This window comes from Stegodyphus dumicola, chromosome 3 (assembly GCF_044657685.1).
Source record: "Stegodyphus dumicola isolate Sdum_Otavi_A_Nest chromosome 3, ASM4465768v1".
Taxonomy (NCBI): Eukaryota; Metazoa; Arthropoda; class Arachnida; order Araneae; family Eresidae; genus Stegodyphus; species Stegodyphus dumicola.
Window position 1 is genome coordinate 10,211,235 of NC_140770.1, and position 23,479 is coordinate 10,234,713.

General features: G+C 33.0%; 1 protein-coding gene across 7 annotated transcripts in view; it reads left to right on the top strand.

The window, feature by feature from the left end:
* LOC118193483 (uncharacterized) overlaps positions 1–23,479 on the top strand; it is a 180,881-nt gene that overhangs the window by 88,562 nt on the left and 68,840 nt on the right. For all 7 annotated transcript variants that reach the window (XR_004758921.2, XR_004758920.2, XM_085812562.1 and 4 more), the window contains exons 18-22: positions 2,111–2,258; positions 5,397–5,514; positions 16,910–17,010; positions 17,105–17,176; positions 20,569–20,675. Coding sequence is in view for 5 of the 7 variants with exons in the window: in XM_085812562.1 (XP_085668688.1) it covers positions 2,111–2,258; positions 5,397–5,514; positions 16,910–17,010; positions 17,105–17,176; positions 20,569–20,675 (546 nt within the window). In the remaining 2 variants the exon portion in view is untranslated. The remainder of the gene's footprint in view (positions 1–2,110; positions 2,259–5,396; positions 5,515–16,909; positions 17,011–17,104; positions 17,177–20,568; positions 20,676–23,479) is intronic.

Below are 23,479 nucleotides of genomic sequence, written 5' to 3' on the forward strand. Positions count from 1 at the left end.
CCTTTAGAAGAGAAATCGATAACGAAGAGAACAAAATGTATAAACCTGAAACAATGCAAAGAAAGCTTCAGTAAGAGTTTATGATTGTTGGAGGATTCTCTTACAATGGGAAATTAAAAATAAAAAAATATACAAATCAACGCAGCGTACTATTAAGAGAAAGTTTTATAAGTGTGAACCTTCATCAATACAAAGCCAGGAGTCATACTGTAAGGATCTTAAGTTTTACTAACGTTTATTTTATTTTAAATCTTTACTATCACTTCTTATTTTCTACTTCCGGCCAGAATTATAAGCGTGAAGGTTTTTATGCAAAGTTTGTCTGGCGAACGCCAAGTACTTAAGTTGTGGCTTTTTGCCAAGCAAGATAGAGAGGAAGCAGTGAGTTCGAAGCAGGCCGTTTACCTTAGAAGTTACGCAGTTGCTGTTTGCCTTCCAGGCCAGAGGTTTTAATCCTCTTGATAAATTAAAACGTATTGTAGTGTTCACAGTCTCTGTGCTACATACGCTTCCTGTTATTATAAGGCCAATCTTCCACGTGTATTATTCTAAAGTTAAATTAGAGTTTAGTTTTATTTTTATACTTTTACGTTAGACCCCGAGTGGAGGGTCATTGTATTCCGAAGTACGGAAGTCATTGTATATAGAGAAAAATAAAGGGTTTTGTATACCCTTCGTCTGTATCCTGTCTACTTACTACAATTAGTGAACATAGCTTTAGTAAGCTCTCTGTTCCTAGTCAGGTCCTTGTATGTTCCCGAAGAAGGTTAGAAGGAACATTGAACCTGATAATACTTCAAAAAGGACCACTGCATTCCTTGAAAAAATACTATATACCTTTACAACATATTCCTGCGAAATCTTCTGGCTGTTCACTTATGGACTACTGGGCCCCTAGGTCTCTCGAAAAAAAGCTCTTTTTAGGCATAAACCCGCCACAATATATGGACTCTGAACGGTCCCGGAAGAGGAATGGAAACCAATATACTGGATTTTTACGAAGAGCCCGTCTATCATAAAAATCAGAATGCAGACTCATACTCCAGAAAAAAGGCTATCTGGTCAAACATTTAAAAAACGCGCTTTACATTTTAAACCTCAATTAAACGGTTCCAAAATGGTTTTTAAAATGAGTAAACATCCTGTGCATTTTACAACAAAGTATTGGTTTTGTGACGAGGTCACATTGAATTAATTATTTACTACGTTATGGCAATATTTAGATACGAGTATTTGCATCAGATTCCTTTGGTGACAGTTTCATTTTTTTCGCCAACTTGTGTTGTAAGGTGAGGAACAGATTTCATCAGACAACTGTTGTAAGCGGAGGAAAGTATAGCGTCTTCACTTCTGTTTGCCTCGGTAGCTGAAGGTATTTTGCGATTGGTTGCCTTCTGACGCTGGATTTTTTTTTTTCCATTGGCAGTAAAACTTAACTGTGGAACTTTATAAAAGGCGGTATTTTTTGTCCACGAGGTGGAAGGAGAAGGAGGAGATTGTGAAAGTGCGGGATGGAGATGCTGCATAGAGAAAGACAGTAAGAGTGGGGTAAAAATGCAAACTTTTGGGAGTTTATCGTGCAAGATTTCTTTGGTCTCCCAGTGTGTATGAAGGAAGCGAGTTTCTTTCTCTTTGGTGTTGTAGCTGCAAAATTTAAGCTAATCTCCTTTTTTTCTCGGGCTTGGCATTTTCGCCCAGTATTCCAATGAAGAGTACCTGCATGTGTTTGAGCTGAAATATACCAAGTCTTCGAAGGGCTGTGTGGAAGGATTGATCTATCCTTTTTTTTGTTCTGAGTGAGGAGGCCTCATATCTTCATGTGACATACCGGATTAAAAAAATGGAATATCTCTTCAGTATTGTTAGTATCCAATAAAGCAAGAATTAAATCTGTTTTCACGTGTTTGTCACTCTCTCGTCACGGCGGGCTATAGACCTGGATCTTGTCCTGGGGTAAGTTGTCACTATATTCCTGTTTATCATAACATGTGACATATACTTTTGCCACCACAATCAACGAAAGAATCATTACCACAGGTTTCTTTTAACATCGTTCTTTCTATGTTTATTCAAAGAAAAATGTATTTAGTCATTTCATTTTCAATTGCAGGCGTTACGGTCAATATCTGAATTCTCCCATGGCTGTGGTCATTCAGGAGATGGTGGCCTGCGATGTTGCCGGGGTTCTTTTTACTTGTGATCCTTTGACGGGGAATCCAACGGTTATGACTATAACCGCCAACTATGGTTTAGGAGAGGTACGTGTCCAATATTCATCATCTGATGTTAGAGGACTTACAAAGGGATTATAAGTATTAATTATCATATCGTTATACACTGACTACCAATAAGTATTTGGACCTTTCGGATGGCAGGGTCTGGGTCTGGCGTCTACCTGGAGAACGTCTCCTGCCAGAATGAATTGTGCCAACAGTCAAGTTCGGCGGAGGTGGAATTATGGTCTGGGGGGTGTTTCTCATAGTATGTGCTGGGAGCCTTGGTCCCCATTCATGGTAAGCTCAACTCCGATGCCTACTGCACTATTTTGGATGACAATGTGCTTCCTACGTTGTGGCAGTTTTACGGGTCGGATCCCTGTTACTTTCAGGACGACAATGCCAGTTGTCATGTTTCAACTTTAACCTTTTGAAGACGGGATGGCCATTATAGTGGCCATAGAGACCTCTCTTTGAAAAGACGGGGTTGTCCACTTTAGTGGCCATGTCTTTTTTCCCTATTTTCCAGGCTGAAAAGTGGGGTGAAATATCAAATTTGACGTCCCTAGGGTTTTAACCCCTTATCTCTTTCAAAGGTCTTTCTTTTGCGACATAGATGCACCCCTCTAAGAATCCATTAAACTACACACAAGAATCTTTGTTGCAAATAGGAGGTGATTTCTTAAACGGGGGAAAGCATTCGGTTCAAGATTTCCCGTCCTTTGGTAGCTTTTACTGCTTCCAAAGTCCCGGCCTCAAAAGGTTAAACCAAGGCTTGGTATGGGGCCAATGGAGTTCATCGAATGCACTGGCCTGCCCAGAGTCCAGACCTGAACCCTATCGAGAACCTCTGGAACGAGTTGCATCGCCGAATTCAGGGGTGCACTACCCGTGCAAAATCGGTGAAGGAACTTCTATGTCTTCTCCAAGCCGAGTGGAAGAAAATACCACTAGCTGTCATACAAAGACTTGTGGAAAGTATGCCCCGGAGGGTTCATGCTGTAATTACCTCTCGTGGAGACTCTAAACTGTTGATTTTGAATAAAGTTAGTTTTTCTTTTCTACCATAGGTGTCCAAATACTTATTGGTAGTCAGTGTATTAATGAATCCCAAAGTATAATTTATAAAGGACTGAAATTATCCTTAACTTCCTACTTACCGACGTTACACTAGGGATAACGTCTACGGTTAATTTAAAAATTACAGTTACCCCAACCGGTAGCTTTACAAGGGAAAAAAATAAAAAGGGCATTATAATGGAGAAAGTGCTATTAAAATTTTCTCTGTATTTTCAGCCAGTTCGTAACCGAATGAACTTATTCTTTATATTAATAAGTTCTTTCGGTTACGTAATTCAAATCAGTGTTCGAGATAAAAGGAAACCACATTGCAAGACAAAAGAAAAACACAACAAGACGAGTAAACACTGTAGATTCATTAGAATTTTTTTGAAGCAAAAAAGGTGAAAAATGAGCAATGCCCTTGCCAGAACTCGAACCTGGACCTCTCGAATACGAGTGAGCTACCGTTATACCCCGAAGGCATATTGGAAGGAGGATGAAAATATCTTATATATCTGTATTAAAGGGAGAGTGGGGATTAGGAAACCTACTCGCCAAGTCCTGGAGGTGATGAATTATCGTCCACCACCTCGGTGCCACTGTCTCGTACTCCTTGGTAGCATAAATTAACGAGTTTTAGAAAGAATGTAGAGGAATTATCTTCGGATCGTAGCAGCAGACAGTCAGAGTCAGAAGAAGGGTGTAAATGACCCTCTATTCAATCACAAAGAGTTCGCAGACAACCCCAATCAGGCTTACGTGAGCCAACACTTTTGGCTTTAACTTAAGCAATTAATACTGAACTTAAAATAAATAGAATTAAACAAGCCAAACGGCTCACAGGATAACTTAATCGAGCGGGAAGGCTGACTCGTAGAAGCCGACGGAACAAGCCTAATGACTAGAAGCACTCTACGCCCCAATATCAAATCCTAGTTAAGTCAAAGTAACAACGTGACCTACAAGCAGGCATAACACGCTGTGAAAACAAGTTCCGAAACATCTTCGCTTAAACGGCACTTATTATTATTTCTGCCTTAATCCTGATTATATGCACGCTAACTGTTTATATTCTGGCAGAAAAGTGTGGGTCAAAAGGAGAGTGACAGAAAAGTTGCTTTAACTAAAAATTAACTATTAGTAAACACAAATAAATAAATCTCACAACATCATTAATGAAATGAATAAACTAAATTATGAATAGCATGAAAAAGCACTATTTACAAAAGAACTTAAAGTTGTAGAGATATTAGGTTATTTCGAAGCAGGAAACATGAAAATTGAGCAATGTTCTCGCGGGGACTAGAAACTTGGACCTCTCGAATACGCGCAGAGCGTGCTGAGCATGAAACCACAAAAAGCATGGTAAGAAGGCGGGAGAATTACCTTATATACTCCCCCTTTAAGAGCGACTGAAGATTAGGGGATCTAGTTGCCAAAACCTGGTGGTGGAAAATCACCACTCACCCCCTTTTTTTTAGTTCGGGCGTCATTGTAGAGCCATTTTAGAATTTTTCGAAATAAGGAAATCGAAGAAATCAGCAATGCTCTCGTCGGGACTCGAATCTCGGACCTATCGAATACGCGCCCAGCGTGCTGACCATTACACCACGAAGGCATGCCAAGAAGAAGGCGGGAGAAATACCTTATAAAGTCATTGAGTTCCTTGAGTAAATATCATCAGAAATGAATAAAATAAAATGAAATATTGAAGAGTCATTAAGGTTTCTGTTGCTGGAGACGTGAAAAAGGTGCAATGTCCTCGCCGGGATTCGAACTTCGGTACAAGAGCTTCTGTCACTAACAGCTATATAGGTTGGCGACTTACTACATATTGTAAAAATAATACAATTCAGCTTCGAAACCAGTACGCAGATATCATCTGTTAAAATGTGCATACATTTATCTAATGGACTTTGAAACTAAAGGGTCCGTTAATACGCTCTAATGACACTTACATTCTCGACGTATTTTACACATTTGGATCCCTGAGTCGTTGTCCATTACAACTTAAACTATACCATATAAATCAAAAACTAACTATATCTATTATTTTTGTCTAACTGGCTATAACAGTAAAAGGATTTTGTTTGAGATTACGTTTCTGATGTTTTACAGTCCGTGGTATCAGGCTCCGAAGAACCGGACACAATCGAGCTTCAGAGAGATCCCGAAGACCATCTATCTATCAAGAGCACGAGCATTGGAGCAAAAAGTAGGAAAATTATTGTAAAAGGTGAGTTGATCTGATAAAAAATTTCAAACTCAAGATACCCTTCTTTTTAGAAAAAAATTATCAAGTTCAATGATTTAATTCTGCTTATTGTGTTTCAAGAAGGAGTACTAAATCTGATTGTGAAATAGAAAAAATCTGATGTGTACACCACATGACTTCCTTGTACGGAATATTAAATTATACGCATTTTTTCTTATTATAAACTTATTAGATTGAATTAAACCTATTTCGCCAACAGCGCATAAACCACAATAGAATAAATGCATTCTTTAAAATTCACTTTGTTTACCATAGCGACACTCTGGCACTAGGTTTACTTAACAGTATTATATTTCATTCATATTATAACTCAGAATGCACAAAATGTATATCATTTAAAGAATTATCGAATCGTTGCCACATGTTCTGTTCAAATACTATAATAAAGCTAGAACTATGTATAAAAGAAATTAAGCAAACAAAACAAAAAAGAAACAGTTTTTCATAGACGATTGAGTATTTCTCATTCAATTAATTCAGTTCTCACTTCGCGAGAAGGCAAAAATACATAAAAACTCAAAATATCTATATTAAAAATTACGAAGTAAATCTCAAACGCTTATTTCCTCGAAAAAATTCCAGAAAGAATTAAGCATGATTTAATTGGCAATAATAAATGAATGCATTATCTTTGCGAAGCTAAGTTTCTCTAGATTGGCAACAAATCCACTAGTCTCCTGTTTCAAATGTAAACATCAATGGCCGGCATTAAAAACAGGCTTAGCGGCAATTAAACAATTTTAAAATTGCTGATAATTCTAAAAATATTGCACACAGATTTACTAAAGGCATAAAATCCTTAACCGGAAGTTAAAAACAACACAATTCAATCATTTTTAAAGCAAAACATGTACAATTTACAAACATATAAGTGTAAAGAAACTGAGATCACTGAGCCGGGTAATAGAGTAGATATATATATAAATATATTTATATACGTTTGGTGCGGCCGATTGCAACCAAAATACGATGTGCACATCTGCATGTTATAGCAGTCCTATAGACAAAATTTCAACGTTCTGAGGCTACTCGTTTTTGAGTTATGCGAGATACGTACGTACGCACGCACGTACGTACATACGTTCGTACAGACGCCACGAAAAATTCTCTTCAGAATTAATTTTAAAGCAGTTTTATAATTTTTTTGAAGGAAAAGAGTATTTTATTTTGTCCTTACGTACAGATATCACGCAAAAACATCGTTAAATTGCATTCGATAGCGGTCAAAATGGATATTTTCGTTGAAATATGCTGCCTGAAACTTTTCGCGATTACAATACTTCCTTTTTACTTCGTACAAGGAAGTAAACATAAATTTTTGAATAAAGCTAAATATATCGGTTTTGTAAGAACTAATTTTTTTTTTTTCTTATCACTTTAAAATTAAATTTTAAAGTTAACTTGGTATTATATGATGCTGTTCCATGATTAATATTAATGAAAATAATTTTGATAAGAATATGAGACCGAAGGCTTGATAATGATGTACAAATGACGTAATAAAATTTTAATATAAAAATTACAATATCGGTTACGTTACCATTAGTTCATTCTCTAATGTTATTTTAATATTATTACTATAACACATCTATATACATTCTTGAAATTATGAAAATTTAAAAATAAAATAATTAATTACTGAAAATTATGGAAACAAAACAAAACAAAATTTTGCTTATGTATATATCGGTGTACTAAATAACGGATTCTACATAGTATTATAGAAACGGAAAGAAGTATTCTTCTGACTAATTGTAGCTCAAATGTAGCATTTTGCTATGGAATTCTGATTTATTTTTAACCTCTCTGAATATATTTTTTGAAGAAAAGCAGCTTATATGCCTTCTTTGTAGTTCCTGTAATTCAAAGTTATCTACTATCTTTTAGCGGCTTCAAGTTTCTTCTTTGACCGACTTCATTGCTTAGTTATCTTTAAAACAGAAATATTTTATATTGAAATTTTTTGTCTTCTTTCAGTACGTGAAAGTTTTATCAGTAAAAAATTAATATCTCAGTGAGTGAATATAATTACATATAGTTGTCGAAATTTACTATTAAGTATAAATCACAATATGAAAACACTGAGGCATTTAGCAGCAAAAAAATCTTTGAAAACTAATAAGCCCCCGATTCTCTAATGAATCATAACACCCTTTGAATTAAAATGACCAGTCAACGTACACCTTCCACAAAAGAAAGGATAGGTTATTTAATTACGGCAAAGCCTCGAGGGCTATCTGCCTAAGGGGAGGAATGCCTTCGTGGAGGACTTTATAAGGGAAACTGGCTCTTATACACGTTACACATGGGGAAAACCACGAAAACACCCATGCAGCCAGCCCGTTCGCGGGATTCGAACCTCGGCCCGAACTACCAGCGTTCAGCGACTTTACCGATCGGCCGCTGCTGGGCCCACACAAAAGAAAGGGTCTATATCTCCCGTTCTACTGTGCCGATTGTCGAAATTTAACTTGCATTTTCCATGCCTCGAAAGCATGACTTAGGATACATATTAGACTTATATATAGCATTGTTCTAACATGGGTATTTTGACAAAAAATCGGATTTTTTCTGAAACAACATACCAATATTTTTCCATATTTCGATTTTACGACTCAAATTATGGCAAAGTGCCAAGTTTTGTAAACATCGCTGGAGTAGATTTTAAAACATTACCTCTCAAAATTTTAGCTCCCCCATGTTAATTGAATTTGTCATATATTTTTTTTAAATCTCTTTTTTTATTAAACTTGTTTGATTCATCCTTTCATATTTCAAAATTTAGTTTCATTCCAAATAAAATTCGACAAATTTTTTTTATGATTTATTTTTAAAATTTGTATGTTTAAATATTTTTTATAAATTTTTCGAGAAAAATTTGAATTATAAGGTATAAAATTTTTGCCATCGTTTTAAAGTATATGTACGACTTTCTAAGCATACCTGCAAAAAATTAGAGTTTTTTATTCAAATTTCCTAAGATATATGCGAATTTACGGTACGTCTTGAAATGTCGCCTGTTTATTATAAGCGATAATAACGGAAATATGGTTTGCGCACTTTGTTAAAATTATTTGAAAGTATAAAATTGGTATGTTACTTCAGAAAAAGTACGATTTTGTGTCTTCGCGCTTTCAATACATGGAAAACGCAATTTGAGTTCGTCAATCGGTACAGTAGAACGGGAGGTATAGAACTGTCTTTTTTTACTTCCTTGTACGAAGTAAAAAGGAAGTATTGTAATCGTGAAAAGTTTCAGGCAGCATATTTCAACGAAAATATCCATTTTGACCGCTATCGGATGCAATTTAACGATGTTTTTGCGTGATATCTGTACGTAAGGACAGAATAAAATACTCTTTTCCTTCAAAAAAATTATAAAACTGCTTTAAAATGAATTCTGAAGACAATTTTTCGTGGCGTCTGTACGAACGTGTACGTACGTATCTCGCATAACTCAAAAACGAGTAGCCTCAGAACGTTGAAATTTTGTATATAGGACTGCTATAACATGTAGATGTGCACCTCGTATTTCGGTTGCAATCGGCCGCACCAAACGTATATAAATATATTTATATATATATCCACTCGGTTACCCGGCTCAGTGATCTCAGTTTCTTTACTCTTATATGTTTGTAAATTGTACATTTTTTGCTTTAAAAATAATTGAATTATGTTGTTTTTATCTTCCGGTTAAGGATTTTATGCCTTTAGTAAATCTGTGTGCAATATTTTTAGAATTATCAGCAATTTTGTTTATCAGCAAGTTGTTTAATTGCTAAGCCTGTTTTTAATGGCGGCCATTGATGTTTACATTTGAAATAGGAGACTAGCGGATTTGTTGCCAATCTAGAAAAAGCTTCGCAACAACAAAGATAACGCATTCATTTATTATTGCCAATTAAATCATGCTTAATTCTTTCTGGAATTTTTTCGAGGAAATAAACGTTTAAGATTTACTTCGTAATTTTTAATACAGATAATTTGAGTTTTTATGAATTTTAGCCTTGTCGCGAAGTGAAAACTGAATTAATTGAATGAGAAATACTCAATCGTCTGTGAAAAACTGTTTCTTTTTTGTTTTGTTTGCTTAATTTCATTTATACATAGTTCTAGCTTTACTATAGTATTTGAATAGAACATGTGGCAACGATTAGATAATTCTTTAAATGATATACATTTTGTGCATTCTGAGTTATAATATGAACGAAATATAATGCTGTTAAGTAAACCTAGCGCCAGAGTGTCGCTATGGTAAACAAATACTAGAGTGAATTTTAAAGAATGCATTTATTCTATTGTGGTTTATGCGCTGTCGGCGAAGTAGGTTTAATGCAATCTAATAAGTTTAAATAAAATGCAAGAAAAAATGCGTATAATTTAATATTCCGTACCAGGAATTCATGCGGTGTACACGTCAGATTTTTTTTTTTTTTTTTTTCCATGGCCGTGTACTTGGGACCTGTCTAACATTTAGCTCTTGTTCTGAATTCCCGATAATCTGACCCGAATAATTTTTTTAAAGTGTTAATATGGATGTTAGGTTTTCGAGCGTGCGGAGAGAACTAAGCTTATTTTGGCTACTCAATGATTTCTCTCAGACTGGTTTTGATCACTCTCATTTTCAAAAACATTGTTTGTAAATGTAAACATTATTCAGCTGAGTGCGTCCACGTCAAACACAATTATTTTCCCCCTCTTCGCCTTTTTGAATCACGTTAAACAAGATGCTATTGTTACTAATAACTCTAGGAACAACGACTAAAGCAATAATAAATAATGTAGCAAATAAAAAATGCATTTAAGGTAAACAATAACCAAAATCGGCCACCCAATCCTTGAAGTTTATTTATCTCACAATATCCTAAAACGAACGTCAAAACAATTCGCACATTGCAAAAACCTAAATTTAGATCATAATAATACATCGTATAACATCCAACTGCTCGTATTATTGGAATCTTAAATTTTACAATTTTAAATGTACAAAAATATTTTACCCGCTATCAAAAATTAAAAATTCTAATAATTTAAACAGTCTGATATTTTCCAATGTTATTACTGTTGTATGTTAAAATTAGTATTGGTGCATGTTAAAATTGTTAGAAATAAACTTTATTTTATTTTTATGATGATGTATCTGCCAAAGCGATGCTATAATTATAGATGTTCCTTAATAGTCATGTGCAGCTCCTTTTTTGTTTTTTTGGCGAATGGCAACAGTTTAGTTAGTCAAGTAAATAAACATGTAACGTGCATTTGTAATTTGCTTATTTCTTTCTACTACATTTCAAAATGCATATACCATTTAAGTAATTTCTATCAAAAATGGCAAACATTTCTAACATTTTTTACTGCTTCAATGAGTGACAATTTTTACAGGTGAATACATACAGAGCAAATCCTATCTTTACTAGTACGGCGGACCACACAGAGATGAAAAAATCGTGTGTGCGATTCCCGTAAGTCACTGTTTTCAAGCTTTTACGACGTGTCCCACGGCATGGTCTGACATCGCAGACTCAATAATTCGTTCCAGCTGACATTACAAGACATAACTTCACGACCAGTATCGAGAGATTTCAGCACTGTGTCTATCCTCAAAGCCTCTCGGTTTTAGGAGGGCTGACTAACCAATGATCTTGTTTTTTTTCGGATATCGTTCCAGATAATCTGAGGATTGTAAAATACTACTGAAAGATTAAGGAAGCGTGGCTAATTCAGTTTGCAGCTTGTTTCCATCGGAACAGGCCAGAATGCTGTGAACTCTCGGCCAGAGAGACCTTCGTTAGCAAGTTCCTTACGTCACGAGGACTACACTTCACTACCATAATTGTTCTATGCTATCTATGAATTATATTGGGTGCTACTTTGGTAGATGGTTGCACGGATTTTGACGATTTTTTGGCGATTTTTCTTTAGGCGAGTAATACAACTTATGGTAAACCCATTGCTGGATTAGTTATTTATGGTAACCGATACTTTGTTGTCATTTTATTAAAAAAATAATGCGTTTTATTATGCATAACTTCCGTGTTTTAAATATTATTTATGGCTTCTAAATATTAAAAATCAATTTAATTTTACATTTTTATTTGAAATAAAAATTTTGTTGTTTATGATATTTTATATAATTTTATGTTGTTGATGATGTAATCAATGACGTCACCTTACTTAAAAAGTAATTGGTTTTATTAATATCTATAAATTTAATCTAATGTTTTAAACATTATTTACGGCTGTTAAATATTAAGGTGCTACTTTGGTAGACGGTTGCACGGATTTTGGCGATTTTCCTTTGGCGAGTAATACAACTTATGGTAAACCCATTGCTGGATAAGTTATTTATGGTAACCGATACTTTGTTGTCATTTTATTTAAAAAATAGTGCGTTTTATTGTGCATAAATTCCGTGTTTAAAATATTATTTATGGCTTTTAAATATTAAAAATCAATTTAATTTTGCATTTTTATTTGAAATAAAAATTTTATTGTTTATCATATTTTATGAAATTTTGTTGTGGATGATGTAATCAATGACGTCACCTTACTTTAAAAGTAATTCGTTTTAATATGTATAAATTTAATCTAATGTTTTAAACATTATTTATGGCTCTTAAATATTAAAATACAATTTAATTTTGCATTTTCTTTAAATGATTTTATTATGTATGAATTTTTAAATAATTTTAATTCTAGCCGTGATGTAATAAGCTCTCTGATTGGTTATAGAATATTTGTGCATTAACGAGCTGTAATCAGCTCCCTCATTGGTTACTGACAATTTGTACATTTCCGCGCCGTTTTAAAATTTAATTTATATCTTCGAATTCCTTCAAAGATGTTATCTAAATTATGATTTTGATTTTTTATTGTGGGACTTATCAATAAACAACAGGTTAAACACTCAAAAAAATGTAAGTACATATTTTTCTTTTATTTTATAATTGTATACTTCAAATTTTGTTAAAAAATTAATACACTATTTTCAGAAATTGCTGAGATAATTATTGTCCATATGTTTTAATGTTAATTATATTCTATATAACGTATTTTAAAGTATTTGAATTTAATAATATTCTAATTCTTTTAAATGTTGGTATGAAGGTTTTTAATTCGATATTCAATTTCAGTAATATTTTAATCTAATTAAACGTTGGCCCAATGTTTTTATAGCGGTGTTTTTATTCTCTTCTTTGCTATATGAAAGTAATAATAACCTTACTTTAGTATTTTATACTCATAGTAAATGTATTTATTTACACTTGCCTGTCATCTTAAAAAATGATATTTTCAACAAAAAATTAATCCATTACATTTAACGATATTTATTTATTTATTTTTTAAGTTTCGAATACTTCACTATGCGTAAAAACAGCGTTTTTCAAGATGGCTGACGTTTGTAAAAATTGCGCCAACAATTCGGCCAACGTAAATCGCCAAAAATCCGTGCAACCGTCTACCAAAGTAGCACCAATATTAAAATACAATTTAATTTTGCATTTTTTTAAAAAATGATTTTATTATGTATGAATTTTTAAATAATTTTACTTCTAGCCGTGATGTAATAAGCTCTCTGATTGGTTATAGAATATTTGTGCATTAACGAGCTGTAATCAGCTCCCTGATTGGTTACTGACAATTTGTGCATTTCTGCGCCGTTTTAAAATTTAATTCATATCTTCGAATTCCTTCAAAGATGTTATCTAAATTATGATTCTGATTTTTTTTGTGGTACTTATCAATAAACAAGAGGTTAAATTACTCGAAAAAATGTAAGTACATATTTTTCTTTTATTTTATAATTGTATACTTCAATTTTTGTTAAAAAAATTAATACACTATTTTCAGAAATTGCTGAGATAATTATTGTCACATATGTTTTAATGTTAATTATATTTTATATAACGTATTTTAAAGTATTTGAATTTAATAATATTCTAATTCTTTTAAATGTTGGTATGATGGTTTTTAATTCGATATTCAATTTCAGTAATATTTTAATCTAATTAAACGTTTGCACAATGTTTTTATAGCGGTGTTTTTATTCTCTTTTTTGCTATATGAAAGTAATAATTAGCCTTACTTTAGTATTTTATACTCATAGTAAATGTATTTATTTACACTTGCCTGCCATCTTAAAAAACGACATTTTCAACAAAAAAATTAATCCATTACTTTTAACGATATTAATTTTTTTTTAAGTTTCGAATACTTTACTATGCGTAAAAACAGCGTTTTTCAAGATGGCTGACTTTTCTAAAAATCGCGCCAACGTAAATCGCCAAAAATCCGTGCAACCGTCTACCAAAGTAGTATGTTTAATTTTTTTAAATTAAACTCAATTTATTCTTATGAAACTATCCATTAATTATATATTTACGTAAAGAGCTTCTCTTAATTGTAATAAATATGTTTTTGAGTTCAGAAATGCAGTAGGCATTACGCAGCCTCACAGATGTACTAATCATTATATGGATCAGAAGCGCTACCTGCTGTCGGTTTTCCACACTAGTTTACATCTCAAATACAAATACTATAGCGAACAAACAAAAACATATGGCGGTGCTACTTTGGTAGACGGTTGCACGAATTGTTGGCGCGATTTTTACAAACGTCAGCCATTTTGAAAAACGCTGTTTTTACGCATAGTAAAGTATTCGAAACTTAAAAAATAAATAAATAAATATCGTTAAAAGTAATGGATTAATTTTTTGTTGAAAATGTCGTTTTTTAAGATGGCAGGCAAGTGTAAATAAATACATTTACTATGAGTATAAAATACTAAAGTAAGGTTATTATTACTTTCATATAGCAAAGAAGAGAATAAAAACACCGCTATAAAAACATTGGGCCAACGTTTAATTAGATTAAAATATTACTGAAATTGAATATCGAATTAAAAACCATCCTACGAACATTTAAAAGAATTAGAATATTATTAAATTCAAATACTTGATACCAAATGATGGTTTTTAATTCGATATTCAATTTCAGTAATATTTTAATCTAATTAAACGTTGGCACAATGTTTTTATAGCGGTGTTTTTATTCTCTTTTTTGCTATATGTATATCGAATTAAAAACCATCCTACCAACATTTAAAAGAATTAGAATATTAATTGAATATCGAATTAAAAACCATCCTACCAACGATTAAAAGAATTAGAATATTATTAAATTCAAATACTTGATACCAAATGATGGTTTTTAATTCGATATTCAATTTCAGTAATATTTTAATCTAATTAAACGTTGGCACAATGTTTTTATAGCGGTGTTTTTATTCTCTTTTTTGCTATATATATATCGAATTAAAAACCATCCTACCAACATTTAAAAGAATTAGAATATTATTAAATTCAAATACTTGATACCAAATGATGGTTTTTAATTCGATATTCAATTTCAGTAATATTTTAATCTAATTAAACGTTGGCACAATGTTTTTATAGCGGTGTTTTTATTCTCTTTTTTGCTATATGAAAGTAATAATTAGCCTTACTTTAGTATTTTATACTCATAGTAAATGTATTTATTTACACTTGCCTGCCATCTTAAAAAACGACATTTTCAACAAAAAAATTAATCCATTACTTTTAACGATATTAATTTTTTTTTTAAGTTTCGAATACTTTACTATGCGTAAAAACAGCGTTTTTCAAGATGGCTGACTTTTCTAAAAATCGCGCCAACGTAAATCGCCAAAAATCCGTGCAACCGTCTACCAAAAAAAAAAAAAGTATGTTTAATTTTTTTAAATTAAACTCAATTTATTCTTATGAAACTATCCATTAATTATATATTTACGTAAAGAGCTTCTCTTAATTGTAATAAATATGTTTTTGAGTTCAGAAATGCAGTAGGCATTACGCAGCCTCACAGATGTACTAATCATTATATGGATCAGAAGCGCTACCTGCTGTCGGTTTTCCACACTAGTTTACATCTCAAATACAAATACTATAGCGAACAAACAAAAACATATGGCGGTGCTACTTTGGTAGACGGTTGCACGAATTGTTGGCGCGATTTTTACAAACGTCAGCCATTTTGAAAAACGCTGTTTTTACGCATAGTAAAGTATTCGAAACTTAAAAAATAAATAAATAAATATCGTTAAAAGTAATGGATTAATTTTTTGTTGAAAATGTCGTTTTTTAAGATGGCAGGCAAGTGTAAATAAATACATTTACTATGAGTATAAAATACTAAAGTAAGGTTATTATTACTTTCATATAGCAAAGAAGAGAATAAAAACACCGCTATAAAAACATTGGGCCAACGTTTAATTAGATTAAAATATTACTGAAATTGAATATCGAATTAAAAACCATCCTACCAACATTTAAAAGAATTAGAATATTATTAAATTCAAATACTTTAAAATACGTTATATAGAATATAATTAACATTAAAACATATTGACAATAATGATCTCAGCAATTTCTGAAAATAGTGTATTAATTTTTTTAACAAAAATTGAAGTATACAATTATAAAATAAAAGAAAAATATGTACTTACATTTTTTTGAGTGTTTAACCTGTTCTTTACTGATAAGTACCACAATAAAAAATCAGAATCATAATTTAGATAACATCTTTGAAGACATCTTTGAAGGAATTCGAAGATATAAATTAAATTTTAAAACAGCGCGGAAATGCACAAATTGTCAGTAACCAATCAGGGAGCTGATTACAGCTCGTTAATGCACAAATATTCTATAACCAATCAGAGAGCTTATTACATCACGGCTAGAATTAAAATTATTTAAAAATTCATACATAATAAAATCATTTTTTAAAAAAATGCAAAATTAAATTGTATTTTAATATTTAAGAGCCATAAATAATGTTTAAAACATTAGATTAAATTTATACATATTAAAACGAATTACTTTTAAAGTAAGGTGACGTCATTGATTACATCATCCACAACATAAAATTTCATAAAATATGATAAACAATAAAATTTTTATTTCAAATAAAAATGCAAAATTAAATTGATTTTTAATATTTAAAAGCCATAAATAATATTTTAAACACGGAATTTATGCACAATAAAACGCATTATTTTTTAAATAAAATGACAACAAAGTATCGGTTACCATAAATAACTTATCCAGCAATGGGTTTACCATAAGTTGTATTACTCGCCAAAGGAAAATCGCCAAATCATCGCCAAAATCCGTGCAACCGTCTACCAAAGTAGCACCCATATGGCAATACTTAACACTCTGTAGACATTAATCAGTTGAGTGCGTTCATGCCACACATATTTTCTCTCTTCGCCTGTTCTTTTATGTATTTATGGATGTAATATTTCTATGTGTATTATTACTTTTTATCTTATTAGATGGAGAAGGTACTATTTTAGAAGAAGTCTGCGAAGAGGAGAAAAAAAATTGTTGCTTGACGGATAAAATGATTATTCGACTAGGACAGCTTGGAGTTGAAGTAAAATGCTTTTGCTTTTTTATGTTAAATCATTGGTAGTGCTAGTTTATATTACTAAATAACATAACAAATAACGGGTTTCATTCCTGCGTAGGTGGAAAAGTATTATCGATCCCACAGAGATATTGAATGGGGTTTCTGGAATAACAATCTGTACGTGTTTCAAGTGAGTAAAATAAACCGAAGAGGTTTTCAGTTCTTTATAATCATTCATGCAACATTTCTTCAGAATTTTATCATGGAAGTATGATAATATGGAGCTTATTAAACATGTCGAATTTATTGAAAAATGAATCATTAAATGTTTCTTTTGAAATTATTAGAAATGTTTATTTAAACTTTTTCAATACATATTCAACAGTGGTTATGTATTCCTTATTTCAAATGTAAATGTTTCTTTTATTTTCTTAGTACTTCATATTTATCACGCATACGCAGAAAAGTATTTGAGGTATAAATTCATACCCCAAGAAATTTTCAAGTAACTGTTATCTTAGATTTGGTAGTCACTATAACTTTCGTTATTTCAAAAAATAACTTCAAACTACAACTCATCTTCCTCTTTAAAAATTAATCAATTTTTTTAAAACCGCGGTAAATTAAATAATCATAGATAAACTACTGGTAAAGTATCACAATGCTATTTTTTTCAAAGAAACCAACAATTCCAATACGAATACGTAGTAATATTAACAATGCAATATTTGACGGATATTAAGTCGATGTCTGATGAATATCTGATGGTAATTGACACGACGTTCGCGCATTGAACTGGCTTATATTCCCTTAAGCAGGAATTCTTGCATATGATTAAGCTTCCTTGATTTTAAAGTACTTGGCTGTATTTTTAATAATAATATTGAATTTATCATTCCTAATTAAAGACGATTAACGTATGTCATATCGCCCAGACAGTATAGTGGATAGGGGAGGTAAACCGCTGAGTTGGCTTCCGACCCAGGGATAGATATATCCATGCAGAATTGGTTACCAACTCGGCGAGAGTCAACAACTAGCTACCAGGCCGCCGCCCTGGGCAGCCTCGGCTGAGCAGACGATTATAAAATGCAAAAAAGAGATATAGTGCATACAAGGCACTTGAAGAAGAGTACAACAATGTACAAAGAAATATATACATGTGCATACAAGGCACTTGGAGAAGAGTAATATCAAAATATATGTATATGCATATAAAATACAAACTCATATACAGATATATAGTACACACTTACATACATAGATATTCCGAAACAAATAAAAGTATGCATACTCTCACTCATATTGATATATACACCCATACATATACGTTATCATGATAGTTAAAGTTTACAAGAAGCATGCCACTGAGGTACGCGTGATCCTTAATATAAATTAGGTACCATAAATAAAACATATAAACATGTTTTAATGGATAGGGGAGCCTACTTAAACATATAAACATGTTTTAGTGGATAGAGAACCCGGGTTCGCATCCCGGAAAAGACATGGATGTTTGTAAATGTATAGTGTCGGTGCGGCATGGCGGCACTCTAAATATGAGGCGAGTCGAAAGTCCTCTCGTGTGGATTGGTGGTAGAGGAGGGGTGGGAGACCCTCAGATCCCCCCAGGGGTGCTCTTCCTCAAAATTAAGGGTGGAAAATAGAAGCCCAACCTCACTTCGGAGAGGCTCTGGCAACCATTGCTCCATGTAATATGAATAGGACAACAACAACATCGTATGTCATACAGCAATATTAGTTATGCTTAACTTAAAAGATATGCATATTATGTTTTAAATCATATACATTTTCTAGTTATGTATGCTCTACCAATTTCCTACGGATAGAACACTTCACCGCAGATAGTTCATCTTGAGTTAGATTCTTGGATTAATTGAGATTAATGTTCAGCTGCCGTAACGTAAACTCCAGGCAGTTTTTCCTAGAACGCCTGCTTTTTGCTTCGTAAAGCTTGCTTAGAAAGCTTTACGTAGCTAAAATTCTTCAGTGTTTTTTTATATATCTGTCTGTACGACGTGTCCGGCTCAGTTACTTTGTAAAGCCAAATGAATGAGTCTTGACCACAGTTCCCACGAAGGACATCGGAGGAAGGAACAAAAAGTAATAAACTAAGGTTACAGCTGAAAACATCGCGGCAAAAACATCGCGGACGAAAACGTCGCGGACGAAAACAACGCAAGGCGAAAACGTCGTGCTACAAAACATCGTGGGAGAAAACATCGCAGGTCTAAAACATCGTGGTACAAAATGTCGTCGTCGAAAATAAAGCCGTTCAAAAACTTCGCAGTTTGGAAACATCATCTTCGAAAATATCGCGGTAAAAAATAAAGTATCTACAAAACATCGCATGACGATAACATCGCAGACATGCTTTATTTTTTTCAGGCTTTTTTTAGATTATACCTTTCATGAAAAATTACTAGTAAAAGCTTAAGTAATTTATTAATGACCTTTTGTTAGTTAACTATGTCGGTTTAAAATTCTGTTAAGTGCTATAAGTTCCATTACTTTTCTATGCTTAAGTTTCCTTCTTACTTTATCAGCAAAAATGTATTAGTTAATAAAAAATATGAAAGTAAAAATTATCCTTCTTTCCATCTTGCGCTCAATCATTATAGGAATATCCATTTACAATTATTATTAAAGCCTGAAAAAAATAAAGCATGTCTGCCATGTTATCGTCATGCGATGATTTGTAGATACTTTATTTTTTACCAAGATATTTTCGACGACGATGTTTTTAAACTGCGAAGTTTTTGAACCGCTTTATTTTCGATGACGATATTTTGTACCACGATGTTTTAGAACTGCGATGTTTTCTCCCACGATGTTTTGTAGCACGACGTTTTCGCCTTCCGTTGTTTTCTCCGCGACGTTTTCGTCTGCGATGTTTTTGCCGCGATGTTATCGGCGGACACCATAAACAAAATACCAGGATTTCAAAAGATCGAACACATCAGCAATAAATAAAGCTACAGTGAGCCAGAACGTAAATAACAGAAGTAAGGTGAAATCTGATGTTTGGAAAATTTCTTAAGTCTGAGCATGCCTGCACGTTCGGGTAGCTTAACGAAGACAAAATACGTTTTATATAACATTAGGTATTTTTTGGAAGCAGGCAAGATCAAAAATGAGCAAACGCCTTCGCCGGGAATCGAGCCGCAGCCCTTCAGCGTGCAGAACCACTACACCACGAAGGCACAGGAAGGCGGGAGAAATATCTTATAATACATGCAAGAGAAAAAAGGATCAAATGCTAATACAATAAAATGCAAATACTAATTGAGTAGAGTTGATAAAAATAAAAATAATCAAGGGAATGCAGCTCACTAATAAATTAATCTTAGCAGAGAGGAAAACCATAAACCAATAAAGGAAGGGGAAAATTATGCGAATATTTTTTAAATTATCAGAATCTAACAATAAAAGACTAAGAGGAGAAATGCACGAGGAAATGCAATAATTTCAAAGACATTTGAATACCTTACTGTTTACCAGGTGCAATGCATGAATTTCATTTTTTGTTTCCCTCTGTTTCTTTATTTTTGTTCTTTTCAGTCTCGACCAGTAACTAGCGGGACAAATGAAACAGTGTTTGAAATAGATCACGAATTCGACTCTCCTCTTCGAACGGAGAATGATTTCTTTTCCGTGGCGAACGTGGGGTAAGTAACTTGCAATACAATAATATTTACACATAACAGTGAAACCTTTCAAAACAACCAATCATAGTTACAAAATATTTCGATCTTCTGTTTGAGTCGCTTTACAGAGGTGATGTTCAGTGCCAATATATTTTATTTACATTCTCAAACACTGGAACGCTGTTCGAATTGGTGTCCGTCCGAGATGTTAGGTATACGGAGTTTAAATGCCAACTTGTCGAAAGAAATTAGGGCTAGACAGTGATATGATTTCTGTTGATTTGATAACAGATAAATGATGACAGCACACGATTTACAGAAGACGCAGAATTAGTCTCATCACCTTCATGAATCGGGTAAAGACAAAATTGTAACAACACGAATACAGTAAATTGCAGCTAGTGCACAAGCTTATATTGGAAAATGTATGTTCTAAATAGGTGAGTAGTTGGTACACAAATAATCAAATTGAAAATATACATATGAATACAGAACTATGCACGAAGTTCAGCCCTGAACATAGAGAAGGGGTGTACTTGTACGATCTACTATTTTTGCACTAACATAATATGTAACTAGATCTACCAAAGCGTTAACCCTTGTGAATTGTCGAACAGGATCAAAGATGAATACAACGAAGGGTGTAAAAGATCCTTTCATTGAACACAATGTAATTAACAGATGGCATAGACGTAGGTGCTTAGAAAATCCGAACACTTGCGGCGAGAACTTAAAAAAGACTTAATATCGAATTTAAAAATCTGATGTGGACGCCATATGACTTCCTTGTACGGCCTATTAAATCATATGTAACTAGATCTACCAAAGCGTTAACCCTTGTGAATTGTCGAACAGGATCAAAGATGATTACAACGAAGGGTGTAAAAGATCATTTCATTGAACACAATGTAATTAACAGATGGCATTGACGTAGGTGCTTAGAAAATCCGAACACTTGCGGCGAGAACTTAAAAAAGACTTAATATCGAATTTAAAAATCTGATGTGGACGCCATATGACTTCCTTGTACGGCCTATTAAATCATACATATTTTGTATGCATTTCATTTAAACTTATTACCTCGAATTTCATTAAAGATACATTTCTCATTCGATTAATTCAGTTCTCACTTTGAGAATTTCATTTGAGTTTGAGTTTATTTGAGTTTAGTTCATTTGAGTTTAGTTCATTCGATAAAGGCAAAAATGCATAAAAACTCAAAATATCTTCATTAAAAATCGAAAAATAAAGCGAAACATAAAACACCAAATACAGTTAAAACAGTTCGAAATATTTTTTTTTACAATTAAAATTAGAGTTTCTGCGCAAAAACAACCAATTCAGCCAACGGGAAGAAAGCAGATTTTTCGGTGTACAAAACTGAATGTTTGCCTTTGATCCCACTCGGCAAAAGGACACTGAAGGCGCAGAAAATGACTTGATTCACTATTCTGCTAAGTTTCAAACATAAATAAATATGGAGGCTTTATTAGGCTTGGCCGCAGTTGAACAACTTTTCAACTGTTGATAATTCTACAATTTTTGCATGCAAATTAACTAAAGGCATAAAAACCTTAACCGGAACATAAGAGCAACAATAACTTTTAAAGAAAAAATGCACAATTTACCAACATATAAGAATTAAAAAAAATGAGCTCATCGAGCCGAGTAGTAGTGGGTGTATATATATATATATAATTTTGGTGCCGCCGGTTTGAACTAAAAAGGGAGGTGCACAACTACATGTTACAGCAATTCTATATACGAAATTTCACCGTTCTGAGGCTACTCGTTTTTAAATTATGCGAGATACATATGCGTACGTGCATACGTATGTACAGACAAGACGAAAAAAATTTCTTCTGAATCCATTTTAAAGATTATTCTACAATCTGATTTGGGAAAAAAGAATCCATTAGTCTGTTGTTACGTACAAATGTCACGCAAAAACATCGTTAAATTGCATTGGATAGTGGACAAAATGGATATTTTCGTTGAAATATGATACCCGAAATTTTTCGTGATTACGGTACTTCCTTTACTTCGTACAAGGAAGTAAAATTAAGGGTTGTAGAAGACTACATAATTCAATTTAATCTAATAGGTTAACTCCAGAACCTATTACAGCAGGATCATAGTTCGGCGGCGAGAATACTTAGCCGATATTTAAGGTTAACAGCTGGAAGAATTAGCCACGTGCGCTCACAATAGCAAAATCATTCTCTTTCACTAAACTTCTCACTACTTCAGATACTCCTTCGCCCACCAGCGGCCGAGCGGTAAAGTCGCTGAACACTGGTAGTTCGGTCCGAGGTTCGAATCCCGCGAACGGGCTGGCTGCGTGGGTGTTTTCGTGGTTTTCCCCATGTGTAACGTGTATACGAGCCAGTTTCCCTTAGAAAGTCCTCCACGAAGGCATCCCTCCTCTTAGGCAGATAGCCCTAGTGAGCTTTGCCATAATTAAATACACCAATACACCAAAACACACCAGATACTCCTTCGTTCACTTGAACTAAGTTACATCCTGGAAAGGAACCGCGGCAGATATCAGAAGGAAAAGGAAAGGCTAACAAATTAAAATAACTATTAGAAAAAAAAAAAAATGTCACCATCTATTTTCAAATTCTATCCCACTTAGTAAATTTACTCTGAAAGGTTAGTTTTTTTTTTTTTTTTTTTTTTTTTTTTTTTTTTTTTTTTCCATTTAAGTCAATTTTTAATGATTAATTAAACATGTTAGAATTAGTTGAAAGAAAAGTGAAAAGTCAGTCAAACAGTTTACTATTTGTCTATATATTTGAATTACATAGCGTAACCAATAAAGA